General features: G+C 42.4%; 2 protein-coding genes across 6 annotated transcripts in view; one reads left to right on the top strand and one right to left on the bottom strand.

Annotated features, from left to right (window-relative positions):
• glt1d1 (glycosyltransferase 1 domain containing 1) overlaps positions 1 to 10,218 on the bottom strand; it is a 45,787-nt gene extending 35,569 nt beyond the window's left edge. Inside the window, exons 1-2 of one of the 3 annotated variants that reach the window (XM_031830157.1) lie at positions 9,803 to 10,218; positions 7,753 to 7,928 (exon numbers count right to left, since the gene is read on the bottom strand). In XM_031830157.1, coding sequence (XP_031686017.1) covers positions 7,753 to 7,928; positions 9,803 to 9,870 — 244 coding nt within the window. In that variant the 5' untranslated portion in view covers positions 9,871 to 10,218. The remainder of the gene's footprint in view (positions 1 to 7,752; positions 7,929 to 9,802) is intronic. The other 2 variants (XM_031830156.1, XM_020489857.2) reach the window with 2 other exon arrangements.
• A 119-nt stretch (positions 10,219 to 10,337) lies between these two features.
• The window catches only part of LOC109895833 (solute carrier family 15 member 4-like), a 42,487-nt gene continuing 27,597 nt past the window's right edge, over positions 10,338 to 25,227 (top strand). Inside the window, exons 1-6 of one of the 3 annotated variants that reach the window (XM_020489853.2) lie at positions 10,338 to 10,555; positions 10,950 to 11,573; positions 12,737 to 13,029; positions 13,868 to 14,009; positions 14,161 to 14,247; positions 17,208 to 17,388. In XM_020489853.2, the coding sequence (XP_020345442.1) occupies positions 10,998 to 11,573; positions 12,737 to 13,029; positions 13,868 to 14,009; positions 14,161 to 14,247; positions 17,208 to 17,388 (1,279 nt within the window). In that variant the 5' untranslated portion in view covers positions 10,338 to 10,555; positions 10,950 to 10,997. Of the gene's footprint in view, positions 10,707 to 10,949; positions 11,574 to 12,736; positions 13,030 to 13,867; positions 14,010 to 14,160; positions 14,248 to 17,207; positions 17,389 to 25,227 lie in introns of all 3 variants that reach the window. The other 2 variants (XM_031830155.1, XM_020489852.2) reach the window with 2 other exon arrangements.

Genomic DNA, 25,227 nt, shown 5'->3' with positions numbered 1-25,227 from the left:
ACAGCCAGGGCAACTAAGGAGTGGCTCCGTAAGAAGCATCTCAAGATCCTGGAGTGGCCTAGCCAGTCTCCAGACCTGAACCCAATAGAAAATCTTTGGAGGGAGCTGAAAGTCCGTAATGCCCAGCGACAGCCCCGAATCCTGAAGGATCTGGAGAAGGTCTGTATGGAGGAGTGGGCCAAAATCCCTGCTGCAGTGTGTGCAAACCTGGCCAAGAACTACAGGAAATGTATGATCTCTGTAATTGCAAACAAAGGTTTCTGTACCAAATATTAAGTTCTGCTTTTCTGATTAATCAAATACTTGTCATGCAATAAAATGCAAATTCATTACTTAAAAATCATAAAAATGTGATTTTCTGACGTTTGAAGTATACCTATGATAAAGATTACAGACCTCTACATGCAGACCTCTACATAAGTAGGAAAACCTGCAAAATCGGCAGTGTATCAAATACTTGTTCTCCCCACTGTATGTGATAAAGCTATTCATTGACTACAGCTCAGCTCAACACCATAGTACCCTCAAAGCTCATCAATAAGCTAAGGACCCTGGGACTAGACACCTCTCTCTGCATCTGGATCCTAGACTTCCTGACGGGCCACCCCCAGGTGGTAAGGGTAGGTAACAACACATCCGCCATGCTGATCCTCAACACGGGGTCCCCTCAGGGGTGCGTGCTCAGTCCCCTCCTGTACTCCATGTTCACTCATGACTGCACGGCCAGGCACGACTCCAACCCCATCATTAAATTTGCTGATGACACAACAGTGGTTGGCTTGATTACTGACAACTACGAGACAGCCTATAGGGAGGTCAGAGACCTGACCGTGTGGTGCAAGGACAACAACCTCTCCCTCAATGTGATCAAGACAAAGGAGATAATTGTGGACTACAGAAAAAGGAGGACCGAGGACGGCCCCATTCTCATTGAGGGAGGCTTTAGTGGAGCAGGTTGAGAGCTTCAAGTTCCTTGGTGTGCACATCACCAACAAACTAACATGGTCCAAGCACACCAAGACTGTCGTGAAGAGGGCACGACAAAACCGATTCCCCCTCAGGAGACCAGTCGGTACCCCGTGTATATAGCCCCACTGTTGTTATTTTCTGCTGCTCTTTAATTATTTGTTATTCTTATCTCTTACTTTTTTAGAGATTTTCTTCAAACTGCATTGTTGGTTAAGGGCTTGTAAGTAAGCATTTCACTGTAAGGTCATTTCGGCTCCAACCTTACAAAGGTGACAAATAAAATTTGATTTGAGCATGATGCTGCCACCACCATAATTCAAGGTATGGATGGTGTTAGATGGGTAATGAGCTGTGCCTGGTTCTCCAGACATAGTGCTTTGCATTCAGAACAAAGAGTTCAATTTATGTCTCGTCAGACCACGTAATCTTTTGCCTTATGCTCTCAGAGTCTTTCTGCAAAATCCAGGTGTGCCGTCATGTGCCTTTTTCTCAGGAATGGCTTCCGTCTGGTAACTCTCCCATAAAATCCAGATTGGTGAAGTGCTGTAGAGACTGTTATCCTTCTGGCAGGTACTCCCATCTCAGCCAAGGAATTCTGTATTTCTGTCAGAGTTGTCATTGGGTTCTCTGACCAAGGTCCTTCTTGCCTAGTTGGCCAGCTTTAGGCAGAGTCTGTGTAGTTCCATATTTTTTCAATTTCCCAATGATGGAGACCACTGTGCTCTTGGAAAATTTCAACACTCTAGAAATGGTTTTATACCCTTCATCACAATTCTATCTCAATGATTTATGGAGATATAGTTTGTTTTAGTTTCGGCTCTGTCAACTGTCGGACCTTATATAGACAGGTGTGTTTCTTTCTAAATCATATCCAAACAATTGAATTGATCACAGATAGGGTTGCAAAGGGTCAGAAACTTTCCTGGAAATGTCCGGAAATTTTCCATGGGAAGTTACGGCTGGAATCCCGTTATCGGGATCGATATGACAACAGCCAGTGAAAGTGCAGGGCGCCAAATTCAAACAACAGAAATCTCATAATTAAAATTCCTCAAACATACAAGTATTATACACCATTTTAAAGATAAACTTGTTAATCCCACCACAGTGTCCGATTTCAAAAAGGCTTTACGACGAAAGCATAACATGCAATTATGTTAGGTCAGCACCTAGTCACAGAAAAACATTTTTCCAGCCAAAGTGAGGAGTCACAAAAAGCAGAAATAGACAAAATTAATCACTAACCTTTGATAATCTTCATCAGATGACACTCATAGGACTTCATGTTACACAAGACATGTATGTTTTGTTCGATACAGTTCATATTTATATCCAAAAATCTCAGATTACATTGGTGCGTTATGTTCAGTAATGTTTTGATTCCAAAACATCCAGTGATTTTGCAGAGAGCCACATCAATTTACAGAAATACTCAAAATAAACATTGATAAAAGATACAAGTGTTATGCATGGAAATATAGATAAACTTCTCCTTAATGCAACCACTGTGTCAGATTTCAAAAAAGCTTTACGGAAAAAGCACAACATGCAATAATCTGAGTACAGCGCTCAGGAACCAGAACAAGCCATACATATACCCACCATGTTGTGGAGTCAACAGAAGTCAGAAATAGCATTATAAATATTCACTTACCTTTGATGATATTCATCAGAATGCACTCCCAGGAATCACAGTTCCATAATAAATGTTTGTTTTGTTCGATAAAGTCCATCATGTCCAAATACCTCCTTTTTGTTCGCGCGTTTAGTTCACAAATCCAAATTCATGAGGCGCGAGTACTAGGTCCACACAAAAAGTAAAAAAGTTCCGTTAGAGTTCGTAGAAACATGTCAAACGATGTATAGAATCAATCTTTAGGATCTTTTTAACATAAATCTCCAATAATGTTCCAACCGGACAATTCCTTTGTCTTTAGAAATGCAATGGAACGCAGGTCGCTCTCACGGCCACGCGCGTGACCAGCTCATGGCCTTCTGCCAGACACCTGATTGAAACAGCTCTCATTCTCTCCCCTTTCACAGTAGAAGCCTGTGGTTCTAAAGCCTGTGGTTCTAAACAAGGTTCTAAAGACTGTTGACATCTAATGGAAGCCTTAGGAAGTGTAATCGGACCAAATTTACACTGCATCTTGGATAGGCAAAGAGTGGAAAAACTACAAACCTCAGATTTCCCACTTCCTAGTTGGATTTTATCTCAGGTTTTTGCCTGCCATATGAGTTCTGTTATACTCACAGATATCATCCAAACAGTTTTAGAAACTTCAGAGTGTTTTCTATCCCAAATATACTAAAAATATACTAATTTTCCTTAAATTCATCAAAAAAGTTAGCTTATAACAGTGAACCTTTTTCGTGGGATACACATAAAGCAATTCTAGGTCTTGTGGCATATTTTGATGAAACTATCCCCAATTCAATGGAATTGCAACCCTCTGCATGCACAGTGTATTTTTCCATCACATGTGCTGTGCACTCTTCCATCACATGTACAGCTGATTCTCAAGATCCTGCACACTAGGGAGATGCTATTGAGCCCACACTACTACACTGTCTGAGGCAAGGACTACATGCTTTCTGGTAAGTTTTGAATAGAATACTGGGTGGGGTGAATATATTTTAAACAACATACATGATTTTTTTGTTAACTAATAAATAGTAGCCTACAGTGTGTGTGTTTAAATCATTTCTAACTTGTTAACAATTTAGTTTTTGCTACCATGTGGATTTTAGTTTGCTTGAGCCTGCTAACTGAGAAGTGTTAATTAACCTGTTTCATTTTAAAACACTTATCTTACAAAGGAGTTGTTTAATCTAACCGCTTAACTATTTATCTGTACATGGAATTGTATTTATTTTCCTAATCTTTACAGGAAAATGCAACGGCCACTATCTGATATGTGGAGACATTTCACTGCATCTAATGTAGAATGAAAAGCTGTGTACATTTGCAAATACTGTGCCAAATCATATGTGAAGAATGCAACAAAGATGCAGAATCATCTGGCAAAATACATAAAGTTCCCTCAGCACTCACAACAAGCAACCTCTGGACAAAAGTCTCTCTACTTCTATTCGAGGTGAAACTGATGAATCAGACACCTTATCGATAGCAACAGCTCATGGTCCTCCTGGAATCAGAAGTTGTTTTGACTCAATGGAGGAACGTAGTCAGAGAAATGCTGATGAATGTCTTGCTCGAACTGTGTATGCAACTGGTTCACGTCTGATGTTCACAGGAAATGTGTATTGAAAGAGATGTCTGAATGTTCTTCGCCCAGCATACACCCTTCCAACCAGACATGCTTTATCTACTCATTTGCTGGATGCAGAGTTCAAGTGAAGGTCAGGAAAATCATAGAGAAAGCAGACAATTGCAATCATCTCTGATGGGTGGTCGAATGTTCGTGGGCAAGGAAAAAATAACTACATCATCTCCACCCCTCAACCAGTATTCTACAATAGCAAAGACAAAAGGGACAACAGACACACCGGTCTCCATTGCAGATGAGCTGAAGGCAGTTATCAATGACCTTGGACCACAGAAGGTATTTGCACTGGTGACAGACAATGCTGAAAAAATGAAGGCTGCTTGGACTAAAGTGGAGGAGTCCTACCCTCACATCACACCCATTGGCTGTGCTGCTCATGCATTGAATCTGCTCATCAAGGACATCATGGCACTGAAAACAATGGATATACTCTACAAGATAGCCAAGGAAATGGTTAGGTATGTGAAGGGTCATCAAGTTATAGCAGCAATTTACCTCACCAAGCAAAGTGATAAGAATAAGAGCACCACTTTGAAGCTGCCCAGCAACACCCATTGGGGTGGTGTTGTCATGTTTGACAGTCTCCTGGAGGGGTAGGAGTCGCTCCAAGAAATGGCCATATCACAGTCTGACGATATGGACAGCTCCATCAAGAAGATCCGTCTGGATTATGGATTTTGGGACAGAGTGGTAAGCAGCCTGAAAAACCCCTGAAACCTATAGCAGTAGCCATTGCATGGATTGAGGGAGACAATGCCATCCTGTCTGATATTCAGACTCTGCTTGCAGATGTAAGAGAAGAAATCCTAATAGCCCTGCCCACTTCACTGTTGCTCCAAGCAGAGGAAACTGCAGTTCTGAAATACATAGAAAAGTGTGAAGACTTCTGCCTGAAGTCCATACATGCCGCAGTGTATGTGTTGGACCACAAGTACGCTGGCAAGAGCATCCTGTCTGGTGCAGAGATCAACAAAGCCTATGGTGTCATCACTACCATGTCTCGCCACCTTGGCCTGGACGAAGTCAATGTTCTTGGAAGTCTGGCGAAGTACACTTCCAAGCAAAGGCTTTGGGATGGAGATGCAATATGGCAGTCGTGCCAACATATCTCATCAGCCATCTGGTGGAAGGGACTTTGTGGATCTGAGGCTCTTTCCCCTGTTGCCTACATCATCCTACAAATCCCTCCAACATCAGCCGCCTCAGAGTGCAAATAGTCCTTGTTTGGGAACACACACACCAAAGCATGCAACAGGTTGACCAATACAAGGGTTGAAAAATTGGTGGCCAGCTGGGCAAATGAGGCATTTGGAGCCTGACAACAAGCCATCCTCAACAAGGTTGGAAAGTGATAGTGAAGATGAGGCCTCAGAGTCTGTTGTTCAAGAGGTGGACATTGAGGAGGTCAAGGGAGAAGACATGGAAGCCTGAGAGGAAGACAAGCAAAGCTTTAGTTTCTAGACTATCATTTTACAGATGTATGTTGAAAACATTTTTGGGAGATGCGATGGATCATTGGGGATCATTCAATAGTCATTAAAACTTGTTTTTCAACCACTTCACACATTTCTTGTTAACAAACTATAGTTTTGACATCTACTTTGTGCATGACACAAATAATTTTTCCAACAATTGTTTACAGATGATTTCACTTATAATTCACTGAAATCACAAATCCAGAAGGTCAGAAGTTTACATACACTAACTTGACTGTGCCTTTAAATAGCTTGGAAAATTCAAGAAAATTATGTCATGGCTTTAGACGCTTTTGATAGGCTAATTGACATCATTTGAGTCAATTGGAGGTGTACCTGTGGATGTATCTCTAGGCCTACCTTCAAACTCAGTGCCTCTTGGCTTGACATCATAAGAAAATCAAAAGAAATCAGTCAAGACATCCAAAAAAAATTATAGTCCTCCACAAGTCTGGTTCATCCTTGGGAGCAATTTCCAAATGCCAGAAGGTACCACATTCATCTGTACAAACAATAGTACGCAAGTATAAACACCATGGAACCACGCAGCCGTCATACCGCTCAGGAAGGAGACGCGTTCTGTCTCCTAGAGATGAGCATACTTAGGTGCGAAAAGTTGAACAGCTGCAAAGGAACCTGTGAAGATGCTGGAGGAAACGGGCACAAAAGTATCTATATCCACAGTAAAAACAAGTCCTATATCGACATAACCTGAAAGGCCGCTCAGCAAGGAAGATGCCACTGCTCCAAAACCGCCATTAAAAAGTCAGACTACAGTTTGCAACTGCACATGGGGACAAAGATCATACTTTTTGGAGAAATGTCCTCTGGTCTGATGAAACAAAAATATAACTGTTTGGCCATAAAGACCATTGTAACGTTTGAATGAAAAAGGGGGAGGCTTGCAAGCCGAAGTACACCATACCAACCGTGAAGCACGGAGGTGGCAGCATCATGTTCTGGGGATGCTTTGCTGCAGGAGGGACTGGTGCACTTCACAAAATAGATGGCGTCATGAGGAAGGAAAATTGTGTGGATATATTGAAGCAACATCTCAAGACATCAGTCAGGAAGTTAAAGCTTGGTCGCAAATGGGTCTTCCAAATGAACAATGACCCCAAGCATACTTCCAAAGTTGTGGCAACATGGCTTAAGGACAACAGTCAAGGTATTGGAGTGGCCATCGCAAAGCCCTGACCTCAATCCTATAGAACATTTGTGGGCAGAACTGAAAAAGTGTGTGCAAGCAAGGAGGCCTACAACCTGTTTCAGTTACACCAACTCTGTCTGGAGGAATAGGCCAAAATTCACCCAACTTATTGTGGGAACCTTGTGGAAAGCTACCCGAAACATTTGACCCAAGTTAAACAATTTAAAGGCAATGCTACCAAATACTAATTCAGTGTATGTAAACTTCTGACCCACTGGGAATGTGATGAAAGAAATAAAAGCTGAAATAAATCATTTATTCTACTTTATTCTACCATTTCACATTCTTAAAATAAAGTGGTGATCCTAACTGACCCAAGAAAGGGAATTTTTACTTAGATTAAATGTCAGGAATTGTGAAAAACTGAGTTTAAATGTATTTGGCTAAGGTGTATGTAAACTTCTGACTTCAACTGTGTATCCAATGCAAAAAAACATCTACATTTAAAATGGTATTAACATTCATTTGCATACATTTCCATTAATTCACATATATTCCCACGGAAATATTCCCCAAAATGTGCATCCCTAGTAACAGGTGGACTCCAATCAAATTGTAGTGATATCTCAAGGATGATCAAAGGAAATGGGATGCATCTGAGCTCAATTTGAATTGTCATAGCAAAGGGGTTTGAATACTGATGTAAATAAGGTTCTGTATTTCATTTTCAATAAATAAGCAAATATTTCTAAAAACATGCTGTCACTTTGTTATTATGGGGTATTGTGTGTAAAAAAATAGATTTAATCCATTTTGAATTCAGGCTGTAACACAACAAAATGTGGAATAAGTCAACGGGAATGAATACTTTCTGAAGGTACTGTAGCTTCACCTAGAAGGAGCCTGCCTCCTTTGAACAGGTGAATGGCAATAGCACCCTCGAAGGGTGGCTTCTGTTCTATCAAACTGGCCACCTCTGCCGATGACTTGAAATCCGCAGCATCTCGAAGCTCACAGGTGTGACCCGCTGATTCAATGTGTGCCCTGAAATGAAAAGATTGTAGCTTACAGTTAGCTAGCACTATAGCTATATCTCGATGTGTAGGTTAACTGGATAGCTAGCTAGGTGGGAGCACTTCTTCTTTTATGGTATATTGGCAACCATTTAAATGTGCATTCCGCCACCTACTGTGCGGGATGGAAACAGAATTCCCCCCCAAACAACGGAAATACTAGCAAAAAAATGACTTAAAATAAATAAAACAACTTCACTGTTATAAAAATAAACAGATCTGTTCCCTAGAGGCTCAAGGGGAGCCTGGGCGGGCGGGCGGGCCGTATTCTGGCGCCAGTACCCCTTGCTAGTCTTCAGATGTAAAATTCTTAAGTCCTAAAAACATTTCCGCCACAGCCACAATCATGTCCAGTTTCTTAGACTTCTTTGAGACTTGAGCCATACAGTTTATAACTGTGGCAATGAATGCCACAAAAATATTCATTTTTAACACAGGGTATCTTTTGACTGACAGCAAACATTTACAACAGGCTGTGGTGGATCCACTACCTAGGATTACTTCACTAGGATTACTTGTTTTCTCAAATCTTTTAATCGCCTCCGCATAGGAGATTCGATTGGTCGCTCTAACTTTTGCCACCTCAAACTCCTTCACCCCAGGAACTCGGGATCATGATCCCCACCACAATTGCAACTCGTCCTTCTGCACAACGTTTTCAGTATACTCCATCCGTCTACACACACTTGAAACATTGCCAAAACCTTTACAGTTCTTACACTGCAGTAGTTTGGGAACAAAAGCTCTTACAACGCATCTTACATAACCAAGCTTCACATGCATAGGTAGATGCTCTTTATCAAAAAACATAAGGACCGACAGAGACTTTCTTATTTTTCTCCAGTCACCCAGCAGGTCAGTTGCCGGGCAACAACCACACCAGGAATTCTCTTCAGGTATTCAACCTGAACATATGTGGTCACCCCTGAGATGACTCATTTGACAGGTGCTCTACTCCAAAGTTCAAAGTACCAAACTTCTGCTGTTGGGATAATTTTGAGACCCACTGCAATCTTCCTCTGTTCTTCAGAAATACAATAAATCAAAATAAGACCACTCCTGGTCACTCTGACAGAGTCCTGGTCACTCTGACAGTCACTCTGACACTTTTCCCAGCATATACTTCACCATTTGACACCTCAAACGGGTTTCCCACATACACATCCTTACTCAACAAACGCATCCAAAGAAGATGTGAATCATTATCATTCATAGACGTATCCTCCACTCTCATTTTAGAGAGAATTTCCTTTTAGATCCAGTTTTCAAAACTACGGTTGTCCATTCAGGACATTCATCTTCACCAACTTTACTCGACTCGCTGTTTGATTTGAACTCAGCATCCACTTCCGCCATTTTACTCCACCTCCAATCCCCTATTAATAAAATATTTTAATTCCTGTATTCTGTTATGTTCGCTTCATTGGCAGTTCGGCACTGACATTTCTCCGGAAACGAACCCCCCTCTACCTCCTTATGTTAACATCAGTCTCTACGCGTTAATGTTTTTGATTGATCACGACTGATTCCCCGATGGGAGCGTTGATCCAGCTGATGTTAGCCAATATATTTGACAACCAATGACAGGTGAGGTGGGTACTAACCAGAGTCGTGCATTTCGATAGATACATGGCTCTGGCACTGACCATTGAATGGGAATCATTGGCCAATACTGGGCATGTATTGCAGATCCAACATACTATGATTCCTTATTGTATGCTAGGTAAATTGAGCTCCGGTCTCCAATATTTAATGATCCACATTTTCCTGACAGTGAGCTAGCTAGCACGTTAACGTTACTTCCTTATTTTCAAGACAACCCAAAAACTACCTCGCTAACGTTACCTTATTCTCTCGGCTGTGGTGCAGTTTCCCGTTTTTGGACTGAGGCATGCAAGAAATAGCAATTTCATAGCTACACCCAGGGCTGTCTCTATATTTACAATTTGAATAGAAGTTCGATGTAAAAATAATGTTCAATTCGTGTAGAGTTGCCTGAGTTACAGGCTGTTTATAGCTCATCCTGTTGACACCATGAGCTACGTCATCGTTGGCACACGTGGGACTGTTTACAAATGACAGTCCGTCTTTCGTAATGTTCCCCTGGAAACGAGGAACGCTCTCTCTGGCCCCTCCAGAAAAAGCCTAGCGACCTTTTTAAAAAAAACAATATAGCTATATAATTATTTATATGGCTATATTTATTCATTCGTTTCATTCCATTTTGAGTACTCTGATCTTCACTCATGACACTCTCTACTCAAAAGAAAGAGGAACTGCAAGCACTGCAGGAAGTGTTAGCATTGAATGGCTTCCTTTTCGACCAATAGATTATAAGCATGTTACCATTGTGGCCAATGGAGCTAGGCTAAAATACGACAGTGGGAGGAATTAAGATGACTCAACTATGTGCATCGAAACAGCGCAACAACTGCACGAATCACAACTTTGTAAAATGTAGGGATTGACTGCCTCAGTCGCTCAAACTGTCAGTAGTGTTATGTGAAGTCGTTTAATCTGTTTATGTTATTCGGGAAAAAGCACAATTTAGACTGCTGAAGGAGCTTACAGTCACGCGCCAGTGCTGTGACAGGCAGTGTGAGTGTCAGTTTCATTACAGTTACGCGAGTAGCTAGCTTGCTAGATATTCTCTTTTCTGAACACATTGATTTAGTGTCAGGTCGAGCAAGAAAACTTTTAGGATAGGAGGCTAAATGGCAGACGTTGGAACGTGTGTCATTCATTAAAGGTACTGTATGCTACTTCTCAGTGTTATGATGCGAATCATCTTTCTAAAGCTAGCATGCCGACGTCATGAACCACACCAAACTTTGTAAGCTAGCTAATATTCCATGCCTTACTTAGCTATCTAAGAAAACAAGTATCTCTTAAGCTGAACTGGACCACCCCGTTGTAGTCTCTCCAACATCTTAACGACATCATAACACCTATTATTGTTGTATTTTTATCATCCCGTGTTCATTTTGTTTAGGTTTGACGTTTTTCCAGTGAACATTTCAAGTCAACAAGTCAGCTGAAGATGGCCAGCAGGAATGCCAGTGAGAGCACCCCTCTTTTGGACAGCAGCTCTGTGACTGTGAACAGGCCTGTGTCAGTGTTCCAGGGCAGAAGACTGGCATGTGCTACTATTCTGCTGGCAGAGTCATTGGAACGAGTGGCATTCTATGGCATCACTTCCAACCTGGTCCTTTTCCTCAACAGTAGCCCATTTTATTGGGAGGGAACTCAGGCCAGCCAGGCACCACTGATGTTCATGGGGGTTACATACCTGATCTCACCATTTGGTGGCTGGCTGGCTGATGCATATCTGGGAAAGTTCTGGACAATTGCTGGCAGTTTGATCCTGTACTTTCTTGGCATACTGTTTTTCCCATTTATCGCAAGTACAGACTCCCAGAATACCCTGTGTGGTGATGAAATGGCATTTCCAGTGCAACCGGCTGAGTGTTTGAGCACAAACGGTACCCTTCCAAGCAATGTGACCTGCCCCACACGGGCACCTTACTGCGGGCCAGTGATCTACACTGCCCTTGTTCTCATTGCCCTTGGTGTGGGAACAGTGAAATCCAACATCACTCCATTTGGGGCAGACCAGGTACAGTATATCTTATGACTGAACAAAGCAACCTCTCTAAGATCTGTTATGGAAACTTAATGAATGCTCAATGTATTATGCTTAACACTTGCTAATGCGATCCCGTCTAACACAGACTAATTTATAACACCTGAAAGGTTCTAACATTATCTTACTTTGGTCAGCCTTGTATATGGACTGGAAGGGTAATCGTGGAATAGGAAAAATGTTGATGTACTATGCCTGTCATCTCTCTAGGTTTACCACGATCACTCAATCCGCAAGACCCCTGCTAGTTGTAGCCATTGGCAATTTACATCATGAGGTTTACATTTGGGTAATGCCATCAATCAGGTCAACACACCAGTCCTCTAAGGCTGAGAAGAATGCTAGATGAGTAATTTTACATCAACATAGGAAGCGAAACTCACATGTGTCTCATTCTTTTTCTCATCGAAATGAAGTATTAGGGCTACCTATAAGACCCGCCATGAAGGAGGAAAGAACATTTCAGTAGGAAATCTCTGAAAGGGGTCATTGTTATTCAAATCTAGCTAAACCAGGCTGGCCAAAATAGTTTTCAAAGAGGTGGTGACTTTGATTAGCATAGATTTCAATTCCATCGTCATATGATTTTCAATAGTTTTTGCTTGCCACATTTTTAGTGGGTGATTGATTTAGACACTCATTTTAATTGCTAAATGTTTCATGTGGGATATAAAAGTAATACTGGGGTAAAATGGTCATGTCATAGAGTAGAATTAGTTGTTCATCTTCAAAACATTATTAGATTAACCTATTCATGAGTTAGTGGACAGTCTTATTGCTTTTCACAAGGTTACTTCCCCTTTTTTGAAGCATGGAATAGAAGGAATATATTAGCACTGTAGGCTGCATCACATGGTAGTTATGCACTCTCTTGTTTTATTTTACCTATATTTAACTAGGCAAGTCGGTTAAGAACAAATTCTTATTTAATGCCATTGAATGATGAGATTTACAACAACATGTTTCCTATGATTAGGCCTACTGTTTTTTAGATGGCCATGCATGCCCATTTTGGGTCTAGCCTATTGAGTTTGATTATAATATTACAATACAGTTTTTTTTTCTAAAGGATGCTGATGGATTGCAGAGGTTGAATGATGATATTGGTTGCCATGACAAGCCCTTTTGCCTCACAGGTAAAAGATCGTGGCCCAGAGGCCACTCGCAGGTTCTTCAACTGGTTCTACTGGTGCATCAACCTAGGGGCCATCTTGTCCCTAGGTGGCGTGGCTTACATCCAGCAGAACATCAACTTCCAGTTGGGGTACATCATCCCAGCCGTGTGCCTGGGTGTCTCCTTCCTGGTGTTCCTGCTGGGGCGTACAGTCTTCATCAACAAGCCAGCTGACGGTAGTGCCTTCACTGATATGTTCAAGATCCTGGGTTACGCCTTCTGCACTGCACAGCCCAAAGAGCCCAACCTGCTACGGTAAGAGGGGCCAGCCAGATCACCATTGTGTTGCTCTTACTTAGTAGTACTATATCAGTAGCTGGATGTGGGCTAGATCAAGGGTGTGAATGAGGGCTGGGCTCTCTCTGATCTTGATGGACACCCAATACTCTTAACTTTATAGCAAACATCTTCAAATCTTCTTTAGGATAAAAAAAATAAAATAAGGCTATGTGCTCCTGTTTGGCTCAGTTAGTAGAGTATTGCGCTTGCAACGCCAGGGTTGTGGGTTCGATTCCCAGCACCCCCCAAATGTAAAATGACTAAGTCGCTTTGGATAAAAGCATGTGTGTCTGTGTATGGTATCTTCTCTGGTCCAAGATCTCACCACTAGGTTTTGCTGGTAGCCCTTTATGTTAAACTTTTCTTTGATCCCCAGCCTGTACTGTAGAAGTTTTTCTTTTTTTCCCCTGGCATTCATCATCATTCGTTGTGGAGGAAAGTTATTCCAAAGTTCTGTTGCTTGACTTTGAACCTAAGTAGCACTATCAGTCCAAAAGCTTGACATTGAATATTTTAAGTTGGTCAATCCTGCAGCCTTTCAAGAATTCCTTGTTAAGGCTTTTTATCCAGAGATGGGGATTATAGGCTTTAGTATATCGTTTCTGCCCTTTCACTAGAAGTGCTGTTATTTTAAAGGAGAGACATTCACAAAAAAGTCCTAATTAAGTCTCTTAACTCCAGAATTTAGTTGAATTGTAGCTGAGTTTGTTTATGGGATATTTATTAAATTGTACGGCCCTTATCAAAACATGGACTAACAACTTTGTATGTCTTTAAAGTTGTTAAAATGTGTTGTATTTCTTCTCTTGTAAAGGGCTAAACCGACTATGCTGGACGGTGCCAAGGTGACATATGGAGGGAGATTCCCTGAGGAGAAGGTGGAGGAGGTGAAAGCAATGCTTAAAGTTCTCCCGGTGTTCTTTGCTCTTATCCCATACTGGACTGTATACTTTCAGGTGAGAGATTGATCTATTCCCCTCCTTTTGTTTTCATAGAACTAAGCAACGTGAATTACATCAGGATCAAGTACAGTAGGTTTTTGCAGTGTTTTTGCAGGGAAAATGGCATCAGTTAAGAAATAGGAATTTTCTTTTCACTGTTCTATAGATGCAGACAACATATTTCCTCCAGAGCCTACATCTAAGGATTCCTGACACCAGCACAGGCACCAATAGCAGTGACGGCACCCTCCAGGTAAACTCAAATTGAACCCCAGCTGATTTGCCTGCATTTGTGCTATGATTATTCCCACTAGGCAGAGATGTAATTTCAATATCTAGTTTTCATTTACACTTGGTTGAATTGTCAACTAATGTGAAATCATCAAAAACATTCACCATGTCATTGGATCTAGGTTCAAATTTAGGTGAAAAAAAGACAGAATCCCTTCCGTTGACGACTTTTTGCAAATCCAATCATTTTCCCACGTTGATTCAATGGCATCACATTTAAGTGTTTTGTTGAAATTACGTGGAAACAACATTGATTCAACCAGTCTTTGCCCAGTGGGTAGTCAATGTTGCTCTGACCAAATGCTAGAAAGCATAGTCTGTCACATTTTGGGCATTACTCAAACTTGAAGGTTAAATATCACGTTTTGTGTGTTGGCAGACAGCCCCACAGGTCCAGTTGGTTGTCTCTGTCTAACCTGATTTAGAATGGGAAGGATTAGTTTCCCTATAGAGTAGAGATGAGTCAGTAGGCCAGTGAAAAAGCATCAGAGACAACAGCTGGAAGCAGTCAAGGTTGCTAAACCCCTGAGGATTAAATCAAAAGTTTGACCCACTCCCTAATCACAGATAAACACCCTGGTTTTCTGTTGTCTCTCGTGCTTCGGTCCAGACATTTTTTTTCCCCTGGGTGATGCCTCTAACTAGACTAGGCCATATCTCTTCTGTTGTAGTGTGTGTCCCATTATCTCCCAGGGAGTAGCTTATGTGAAGTGTTTGGTTAGTCCACATCACATACTTTAATAAATGGTTAAGAGACTAGCACCTGTTTGCGTTTGTTTCTACTTTTAGATTCAAAGTCTGTCAGGCATTTGAACATACACATGCATAGGGTGGTAAGGGAAGTATGTAGAGTAAAATGTGAACTGAAACACTTTCTCGTTAACCACACATTCTATGGTGTTAAAACATCCACCATCTTAAAGGGGGAAATCCACAGTTGAAACAATAACAAAACCCGTCCCTGCCACTGTTTCGATAAAAAGTTGAGGGATGGGGCTTGAGAAATGTAACCACTCTCAAAATCATAGACAGAGCTATGGATGCAAGGATTGACCATGCATGATAAACACTATAGTTTTAACCATGTTTTGAGGCAATAGTGTTTGTTTACTTTTACTTTGTATACAAACATTGAAGACAAATAGTCCTATATTTTGTGTTCTGATGGGGTACTGTTGAACTAAGCTCATGAGGCATTTCTAAGTTCTATTCTTCAAGATTCACTGGGTACGTATTCATTTTTATGTCCAAAAATGTATGTAGCAACTGCAGGTTTCCCTCCCTTTTTATTTTTTTACAGATCTAAAAAGAGCAAACACATGCCACTTATTCTGTTTTTCATTTGTATTTCAATACTATCTGCCAAAACAGCTTTCAGGTGACATGGCCATTTCTCAGCAAGTGATTTTATGAAATGGTCTTTACATTCAAGTATCATTTAAACAGGAAATGTTGTTTATTTTCATTCTCAGCATGTAGTATTTGTTTCCAAAAAAAGGAAGTGCTTTTACCATACTCTAAGCAGTCATCAAATTGAAAATGGAAGTGAGATCAGATATCTTTACCATAGTGAGGTTGTGCGCCTTTAATTCTGGAGATACATTTGAGCTGTAATTTACAGAGAATATATTTTTTTCATGAAATCATATCCTACTCTGATAAAAGCTGAGAGCAGGTAGCCAGGGTAAGCTTGGCAAAGCAAAGCAGTGAAGACATCAAAGCGGAAATGGAAGATTTTATATTACTGGCCAGAATAATAAATAAATCATTTAGTTTTATAGTATTTTTCCCCTCCCAGTTAGTTTTAATGTGTAAGTGTTGAGGCAAGGCCAAATGTGTATAGTAGAGAGGCAGTTATGTGTGTTCTTTCTGGTTCAATTACTTTCTTGACAATTGCACATTGTAAGGTAATAGGCAGAAATGTCAAAGTGTGAAGTAATTATTTCATTAAATCTAGTCTTCCAAAGTACAGAGACTTCTTGAGTAAAAACCAACACTCTCAAAAGTTTGGTCCACCTGTGTTTTAGGGTCACTTCTCTGCATACTCAGTCCAAGAGCCATTCTACTGTCTGGGCAGTTTTTTCTGCTTAATTAATACTTACCGATGTTAATGTGCTCCCCCTCTGGTCGCTACTGGGGCACCTCTGCCAATCAAACTAGACTCACCCGGGTGCAAATACTTAGCACACTTTCATGTTTTGGATATGATAATGAGGGGGCGCGCACAATGTATAAATTACCAGCAGTTAGTCTAAGAAATGTAAATTCAATCAGGGAATAAACGGGACTGTCAAATGTTTAAAACTAGATGGTTTGAGAGTTCAGGAGGCACTTAACATTTGAATTGCAAAATAAATAAGGACTACGCCTTGCAGTTTCCTGTAGCATTTTCTTTCAATTGTAGGCTACGTTTCAAATAAAACATTTAAAAAACATGTTTTCCATGTTGATTCATTTGTTATCCAGTGTATTCATATGTATCATTTCATAGAATGTTTTGATGATGATGATAATAATTTCTCCATCTCTGGTCTTTTGCTAACACTAATTGCTACTGCAGCAGTCTTGTTTATCATTTCACCAAAACATATTTGCTGCTGGGTCAATATGTTACCCACGTAACTCTGAATTATTCTAATACATGATTAATTGTTCTTTAGATGGTGTTACCAGATTTAGTTTGTGTGCAATAGATTTTGTGAGATGTAAACTATACTTTCATTTTTATTTGAATATATTTATTTAACTTGAGTTTTGGTTCTGTCCAGCTGAGGGCGCCAACACGGTGTCAAGGCCATCAGCACATCACTCCCTCACCCCTGAGGAACTGGACAGGAGTCCACTGACATTCTCTATTGTTTTCCATGCCTTGTGCACTTCTTGTAAATAGTTTCTCATGTTTGTCTTCTGGATTCCTGACAGATCACATTCCGCTTCCCTGCCGCCTGGCTGACAATGTTCGACGCAGTGCTTATTCTCATGCTGATCCCTCTTAAGGACAAAGTGGTGGACCCCATCCTCAAACGCAGAGGCCTGCTGCCCTCCTCCCTCAAGAGGATCGCAGTGGGGATGTTCTTTGTCATGTGGTCAGCTGTGGCGGCTGGTAAGTGGAGTGCAACAGCTAATCCTTACTGTGTCTGGCATGTCTTGAGAGCCTGTTATGGTAGATCATGCTAGCAAATCTTCCATTTAAACCACCCCACATCCTCTTCAACCCACAGTTTCACAATGTCACAGTTAACCATAATAAATGTCACACATTTCAAATGTCACATGTTAGGGAAAATCCCATCTCCTTGATCTCATCTCTCTATGAGATGTGTTGCTGTTCCTTATTCTGTCGCTGAGAAGATGTCAGGGTCAGGAGTCATGACTCACGAGGCAAACAGGACAAGCAAGCCAATGTTGCTTTGCTTTGCTTAAGCAGTATGTCGCGCATGTTTAACATGTTCAATGACTTTTAAGAAGGGAAAGGATAGCAAGACAGGGATCATTTGTAAAAATTCAACGTTCGTACAACTTAATTTTTTTAAATGTAATTTGAGTGAAAGGGAAGTGGGATACCTAGTCAGTTGTACAACTGAATGCATTAAACCCAACCCCTCAGAGTGGTGCGCGGAGCTGCCTTAATCGACCTCCATGTCATCAGTGCCCAGGGAGCAGTTGTTGTTGGGCGTTAATTAACTGCCTTGCTCAGGGGCAGAACAACAGATTTTTATCTTGTCGGCTCGGGAATTCGATCCTTCAAGAACGATTCACACCCCTTGACTTTTTCCACATTTTATTGTTGCAGCCTGAATTTAAAATGGATTAAATTGAGATTGTGTCACTGATCTACACACAATACCCCATAATGTAGATGTATTTATTTTTGTACAAATTATTTAACAATTTAAAGCTGAAATGTCTTGAGTCAAGTATTCAACCTCTGTATTATGGCAAGCCTAAATAAGTTGCATGGACTCACTGTGTGCAATCGTGATTAACATGATTTTTGAATGACTACCCCATCTCTATACCCCACACATACAGAGAATTGTAAGGTCCCTCAATCATGAAGTGAATTTCAAACACAGATTCAACCACAAAGACCAGGGAGGTTTTCCAATGCCTCCCAGACTGGATTTGACCTGTTGGTAGATTAGTTAAAAAATCTAATTAAAAGCTGAAAGGACACTGAATGTCCCTCTGATCATGGTGAAGTTATCAATTATGCTTTGGATGATGTATCAATACTCTGTTGCCGGAGAGGAAGGAAACCGCTCAGAGATTTCACCATGAGGCCAATGGTGACTTTAAAACAGAGTTGAATGGCGTTGATAGGAGAACTGAGGATGGATTAACAACATTGTCGTTACTCCACAATACTAACCTAACTGACAGAGTAAAAAAATAATAAAAGAACAGAATAAAATCATCCAAAACGTGCATCTTGTTTGCAATAAGCCACTAAACTAATACTGCAAAAATGTGGCAAAGAAAATATATATTTTTGTCCTGAATACAACACATCACTGAGTACCACTCTTCGTATTCCTATATTGCTCCCGGGTGGCGCAGCATCTCGGTGCAAGAGGTGTCACTACAGTCCCTGGTTCGAATCCAGGCTATATCACAGCTGGCCGTGATTGTGCGCGGCCCAATTTGCCCAGCGTCATCTGGGTTTGACCCGGGGTAGACCGTCATTGTAAATAAGAATTTGTTCTTAACTGACTTAAAAGGTTAAATGTTTTTTTTAAAAGGCGGCGTGGGATGTTCCCCAATTCCGGAAGGGGGACCTGAGTGAAAACGTTTGGTGTTTAGGATAAAAAAATTAATAGAATAGAGCTAAGCACAGGCAAAATCCTTGAGGGGAAACTGGGAGATATTTACCATTTAGCAGGAATATATCGTAAAGCACAAGGCCAAATTTACACTGGAGTTTACTAAGACATTGTTCCTGAGTGGCCTAGTTAAAGTTGACTTAAATCTATGGGAATACTTAAATGGCTGTCTAGCAATGATCGACAACCAACTTGACAGAGCTTGAAGAATTTTTAAAAGAATAATGGGCAAATGTACAATAGTCATCTCTCCTCCTTCCAGGCTTTTTCATCTTTGAACTTACAGTATATGGTGATTGGCATCTACACTTTCATAGTATTACCACAACAACCAGCAAAACCATTGTCTTTCAATCACCCACGTGGGTATAATCAATGAGGAGATGGCACATGGGTACCTGCTTCTATAAACCAATGAGGAGATGGAAGAGGCAGGACTTGCAGCGCGATCTGCGTCAGAAATAGGAATGACTTCTATTTTAGCCCTTGGCAACACAGACGATCGTTGGCGCAATAATTGAATAACATGGATTTCTACATTTATTTTGCAACGCTCGCGCACGCGATGTGTCCGGTCTGGTCAGCATGTTAGACTTACCCAAAAACACTCACAGCTGTAATTTGAGCGTTTTTTATTTTTCATTAATACATATTTTTCTTCCACTTTGAGAGTTGTGTGTGGATTGTTGACAATAGGACAAATCCATTTTAATCCCACTTTAACATAACAAAATGTTTAAAGTTGAGGGGTGTGAATACTTTTTGAAGGTATTGTATATTTGACCAGCCCCACTGTCCTCTACAAAGGGAACCTGACCTTCACAGGGCTGTTTGTTCTTCATGACGCAGCAGGTAGTCTGTCAAAGGTATTCATATTCTTTGCCTCAAAACACAGCTCTCTGGTTAGATGGTATCATACAGACTTGGGGGGTAAAAAAGAAGAAAAAAAGGTGTACTTTGTTTTCTCATCCTTATATAGCATAGGGAGTAGATGGGATGCCATGCATCTTCTACTCTGGTCCTGTTTGACTGCACCCATAGAGCACTGCTCAGTCCAGTTCCAGCCTGTGGATTATCTTTGAAATAGACCCAGCCTAGTCTGTCACTGGCTGCTGCATTGATGTATTCAGGCAAAAATATTTTGATTGAGACAAGCCTTTTCTCAAATCAGTGGCACACTTGAGAACCAATGCACGTATTAATGTCACAAATTTTATTTGTCACATGTGCAGAGTACAGGTGTAGAACTTTACAGTGAAATGCTTACTTACAAGCCCTTAACCAAAAAAGTGAACTATTTACTAAAATAACAGTAATAAAATACAAAATAAGTAGTAGCAATAAAATAGTGGTAGCGAGGCTATATACAGGGGCTACCAGTACAGAGTCAATATGCGGGGGAACTGGTTAGATGTAGGTAGAGCGAAAGTGACTATGCATGGATAATAAACAGTAGCACCAGTGTAAAACTGGGGGGTGGGGACAAATAGTCTGGGTAGCCATTTGATTTGCTGTTCAGGAGTCTTATGGCTTGGGGGTAGAAGCTGTTAAGAAGCCTTTTGGACCTAGACTTGGCGCTCCGGTAACGCTTGCCATGTGGTAGCAGAGAGCACAGTCTTTGACTAGGGTGGCTGGAGTCTGACCATTTTTAAGGCCTTCCTCTGACACCACTTGGTATCGAGGTCCTGGATGGCAGGAAGCTTGGCCCCAGTGATGTATTGGGCCGTACACACTACCCTCTGTTCTGCCATGAGGCCGAGCGGTTGCCATACCAGGCGGTGAAGCAACCAGTGCTCTCAATGGTACATCTGCCAAATCTTTTTGTCTCCTGAGGGGGAATAGGCGTTGTCGTGCCCTCTTCACGACTGTCTTGGTGTGTTTGGACCGTTATAGTTTGTTGGTGATGTGGACACCAAGGAATTTGGAGCTGTCAACCTGCTCCACAACAGCCCTGTCAATGAGAATGGCAGTGTGCTCGTTCCTCCTTTTTCTGTAGTCCACAATCACCTCCTTTGTCTCGATCACGGTGAGGGAGAGGTTGTTATCCTGGCACCACACTGCCAGGTCTCTGATCTGACCTCCGCCCTATACGCTGTCTCACCGTTGTTGGTGATCAGACCTACCACTTGTGTCACTGGCAATCTTAATGATGGTGTTGGAGTCGTGCAATCATTGAGTGAACAGGGAGTACAGGAGGGGACTGAGCACACACCCCTGAGGGGCCCCCCGTGTTGAGGATCAGCATGGTGGATGTGTTGTCACCTACCCTTACTACCTGGGGGCGGCCCGTCAGGAAGTCCAGGATGCAGTTGCAGAGGGAGGTGTTTAGGAATTCTCTTCGATTATAATCACAGCCGTATATATCCCCCCCCGAAGCAGACACATCGATGGCTCTGAAACTTTATTTGACTCTTTGCAAACTGGAATCCATTTATCCGGAGGCTGCATTCATTGTAGCTGGGGATTTTAACAAGGCTAATCTGAAAACAAGACTCCCTAAATTTTATCAGCATATCGATTGCGCAACCAGGGGTGGAAAAACCTTGGATCATTGTTACTCTCACTTCCGCGACGCATATAAGGCCCTGCCCCGCCCTCCTTTCGGAAAAGCTGACCACGACTCCATTTTGTTGATCCCTGCCTACAGACAGAAACTAAAACAAGAGGCTCCCACGCTGAGGTCTGTCCAACGCTGGTCCGACCAAGCTGACTCCACACTCCAAGACTGCTTCCATCACGTGGACTGGGATATGTTTCGTATTGCGTCAGATGACAATATTGACGAATACGCTGATTCGGTGTGCGAGTTCATTAGAACGTGCGTTGAAGATGTCGTTCCCATAGCAACGATTAAAACATTCCCTAACCAGAAACCGTGGATTGATGGCAGCATTCGCGTGAAACTGAAAGCGCGAACTACTGCTTTTAATCAGGGCAAGGTGACTGGTAACATGACCGAATACAAACAGTGCAGCTATTCCCTCCGCAAGGCTATCAAACAAGCTAAGCGTCAGTACAGAGACAAAGTAGAATCTCAATTCAACGGCTCAGACACAAGAGGCATGTGGCAGGGTCTACAGTCAATCACGGACTACAAGAAGAAATCCAGCCCAGTCACGGACCAGGATGTCTTGCTCCCAGGCAGACTAAATAACTTTTTTGCCCGCTTTGAGGACAATACAGTGCCACTGACACGGCCTGCAACGAAAACATGTGGACTCTCCTTCACTGCAGCCGAGGTGAGTAAGACATTTAAACGTGTTAACCCTCGCAAGGCTGCAGGCCCAGACTGCATCCCCAGCCGCGCCCTCAGAGCATGCGCAGACCAGCTGGCCGGTGTGTTTACGGACATATTCAATCAATCCCTATACCAGTCTGCTGTTCCCACATGCTTCAAGAGGGCCACCATTGTTCCTGTTCCCAAGAAAGCTAAGGTAACTGAGCTAAACGACTACCGCCCCGTAGCACTCACTTCCGTCATCATGAAGTGCTTTGAGAGACTAGTCAAGGACCATATCACCTCCACCCTACCTGACACCCTAGACCCACTCCAATTTGCTTACCGCCCAAATAGGTCCACAGACGATGCAATCTCAACCACACTGCACACTGCCCTAACCCATCTGGACAAGAGGAATACCTATGTGAGAATGCTGTTCATCGACTACAGCTCGGCATTCAACACCATAGTACCCTCCAAGCTCGTCATCAAGCTCGAGACCCTGGGTCGCGACCCCGCACTGTGCAACTGGGTACTGGACTTCCTGACGGGCCGCCCCCAGGTGGTGAGGGTAGGCAACAACATCTCCACCCCGCTGATTCTCAACACTGGGGCCCCACAAGGGTGCGTTCTGAGCCCTCTCCTGTACTCCCTGTTCACCCACGACTGCGTGGCCACGCACGCCTCCAACTCAATCATCAAGTTTGCAGACGACACAACAGTGGTAGGCTTGATTACCAACAACGACGAGACGGCCTACAGGGAGGAGGTGAGGGCCCTCGGAGTGTGGTGTCAGGAAAATAACCTCACACTCAACGTCAACAAAACTAAGGAGATGATTGTGGACTTCAGGAAACAGCAGAGGGAACACCCCCCTATCCACATCGATGGAACAGTAGTGGAGAGGGTAGCAAGTTTTAAGTTCCTCGGCATACACATCACAGACAAACTGAATTGGAGCAGCAGCGCCTCTTCAACCTCAGGAGGCTGAAGAAATTCGGCTTGTCACCAAAAGCACTCACAAACTTCTACAGATGCACAATCGAGAGCATCCTGGCGGGCTGTATCACCGCCTGGTACGGCAACTGCTCCGCCCACAACCGTAAGGCTCTCCAGAGGGTAGTGAGGTCTGCACAACGCATCACCGGGGGCAAACTACCTGCCCTCCAGGACACCTACACCACCCGATGTTACAGGAAGGCCATAAAGATCATCAAGGACATCAACCACCCGAGCCACTGCCTGTTCACCCCGCTATCATCCAGAAGGCGAGGTCAGTACAGGTGCATCAAAGCTGGGACCGAGAGACTGAAAAACAGCTTCTATCTCAAGGCCATCAGACTGTTAAACAGCCACCACTAACATTGAGTGGCTGCTGCCAACACACTGACACTGACTCAACTCCAGCCACTTTAATAATGGGAATTGATGGGAAATGATGTAAATATATCACTAGCCACTTTAAACAATGCTACCTTATATAATGTTACTTACCCTACATTATTCATCTCATATGCATACGTATATACTGTACTCTATATCATCGACTGCATCCTTATGTAATACATGTATCACTAGCCACTTTAACTATGCCACTTTGTTTACATACTCATCTCATATGTATATACTGTACTCGATACCATCTACTGTATCTTTCCTATGCTGCTCTGTACCATCACTCATTCATATATTCTTATGTACATATTCTTTATCCCCTTACACTGTGTATAAGACAGTCGTTTTGGAATTGTTAGTTAGATTACTTGTTGGTTATTACTGCATTGTCGGAACTAGGAGCACAAGCATTTCGCTACCCTCGCATTAACATCTGCTAACCATGTGTATGTGACAAATCAAATTTGATTTGATTTGAAAGGTTCTTAGTGCCATTAAAGCTCATTACTAAGCTATGGTGTTGAACGCTAAGCGGTAGTCAATGAATAGTATTCTCACATAGGTGTTCCTTTTGTCCAGGTGGGAAAGGGCAGTGTGGAGTGCAATAGAGATTGCATCATCTGTGGATCTGTTGGGGCGGTATGCAAATTGGAGTGGGTCTAGGGTTTCTGGGATAATGGTGTTGTGAGCCATGACCAGCCTTTCAAAGCACTTCTTGGCTACTGACGTGAGTGCTACAGGACGGTACCTTTGCTTTCTTGGGCACAGGGACCATGGTGGTCTGCTTGAAACATGTTGGTATTACAGACTCGGTCAGGGAGAGGTTGAAAATGTCAATGAAGACACTTACCAGTTGGTCAGCGCATGCTCGGAGTACACATCCTGGTAATCCGTCTGGCCCTGCGGCCTTGTGAATGTTGACCTGTTTTAAGGTCTTACTCACATCGGCTATGGAGAGCATGATCACAGTTGTCTGGAACAGCTGATGCGCTCTCATGCATGCTTCAGTGTTGCTTGCCTCAATGTGAGCATAGAAGTTATTTTACTCGTCTGGTAGGCTTGTCAATGGGCAGCTTGCGGCTGTGCTTCCCTCTGTAGTCCGTAATAGTTTGCCACATCCGACAAGCGTCAAAGCTGGTGTAGTACGATTCAATCTTCATCCTGTATTGACGCTTTGCCTGTGATGGTTTGTCGGAGGGCATAGCAGGACTTCTTATAAGCGTCCAGGTTAGAGTCCCGCTCCTTGAAAGCCGCATCTCTACCCTTTAGCTCAGTGCAGATGTTGCCTGTAATCCATAGCTTCTGGTTGTTGGATGTATGGATGGATGGATGGTCACTGTGTGGATGACGTCATCGATGCACTTATTGATGAAGCCAGTGACTGATGTGGTGTACTCTTCAACATGTTCCAGTCTGTGCTAGCAAAACAGTCCTGTAGCTTAGCATCTGCGTCATCTGGCACTTCCTTATTGAGCGAGTCACTGGTACTTCCTGCTTTAGTTTT

This window comes from Oncorhynchus kisutch, linkage group LG8 (assembly GCF_002021735.2).
Source record: "Oncorhynchus kisutch isolate 150728-3 linkage group LG8, Okis_V2, whole genome shotgun sequence".
Lineage (NCBI taxonomy): Eukaryota > Metazoa > Chordata > Actinopteri > Salmoniformes > Salmonidae > Oncorhynchus > Oncorhynchus kisutch.
Note: the sequence above shows the minus strand (reverse complement) of the source record. Positions and strands in the feature narration are given on the sequence as shown.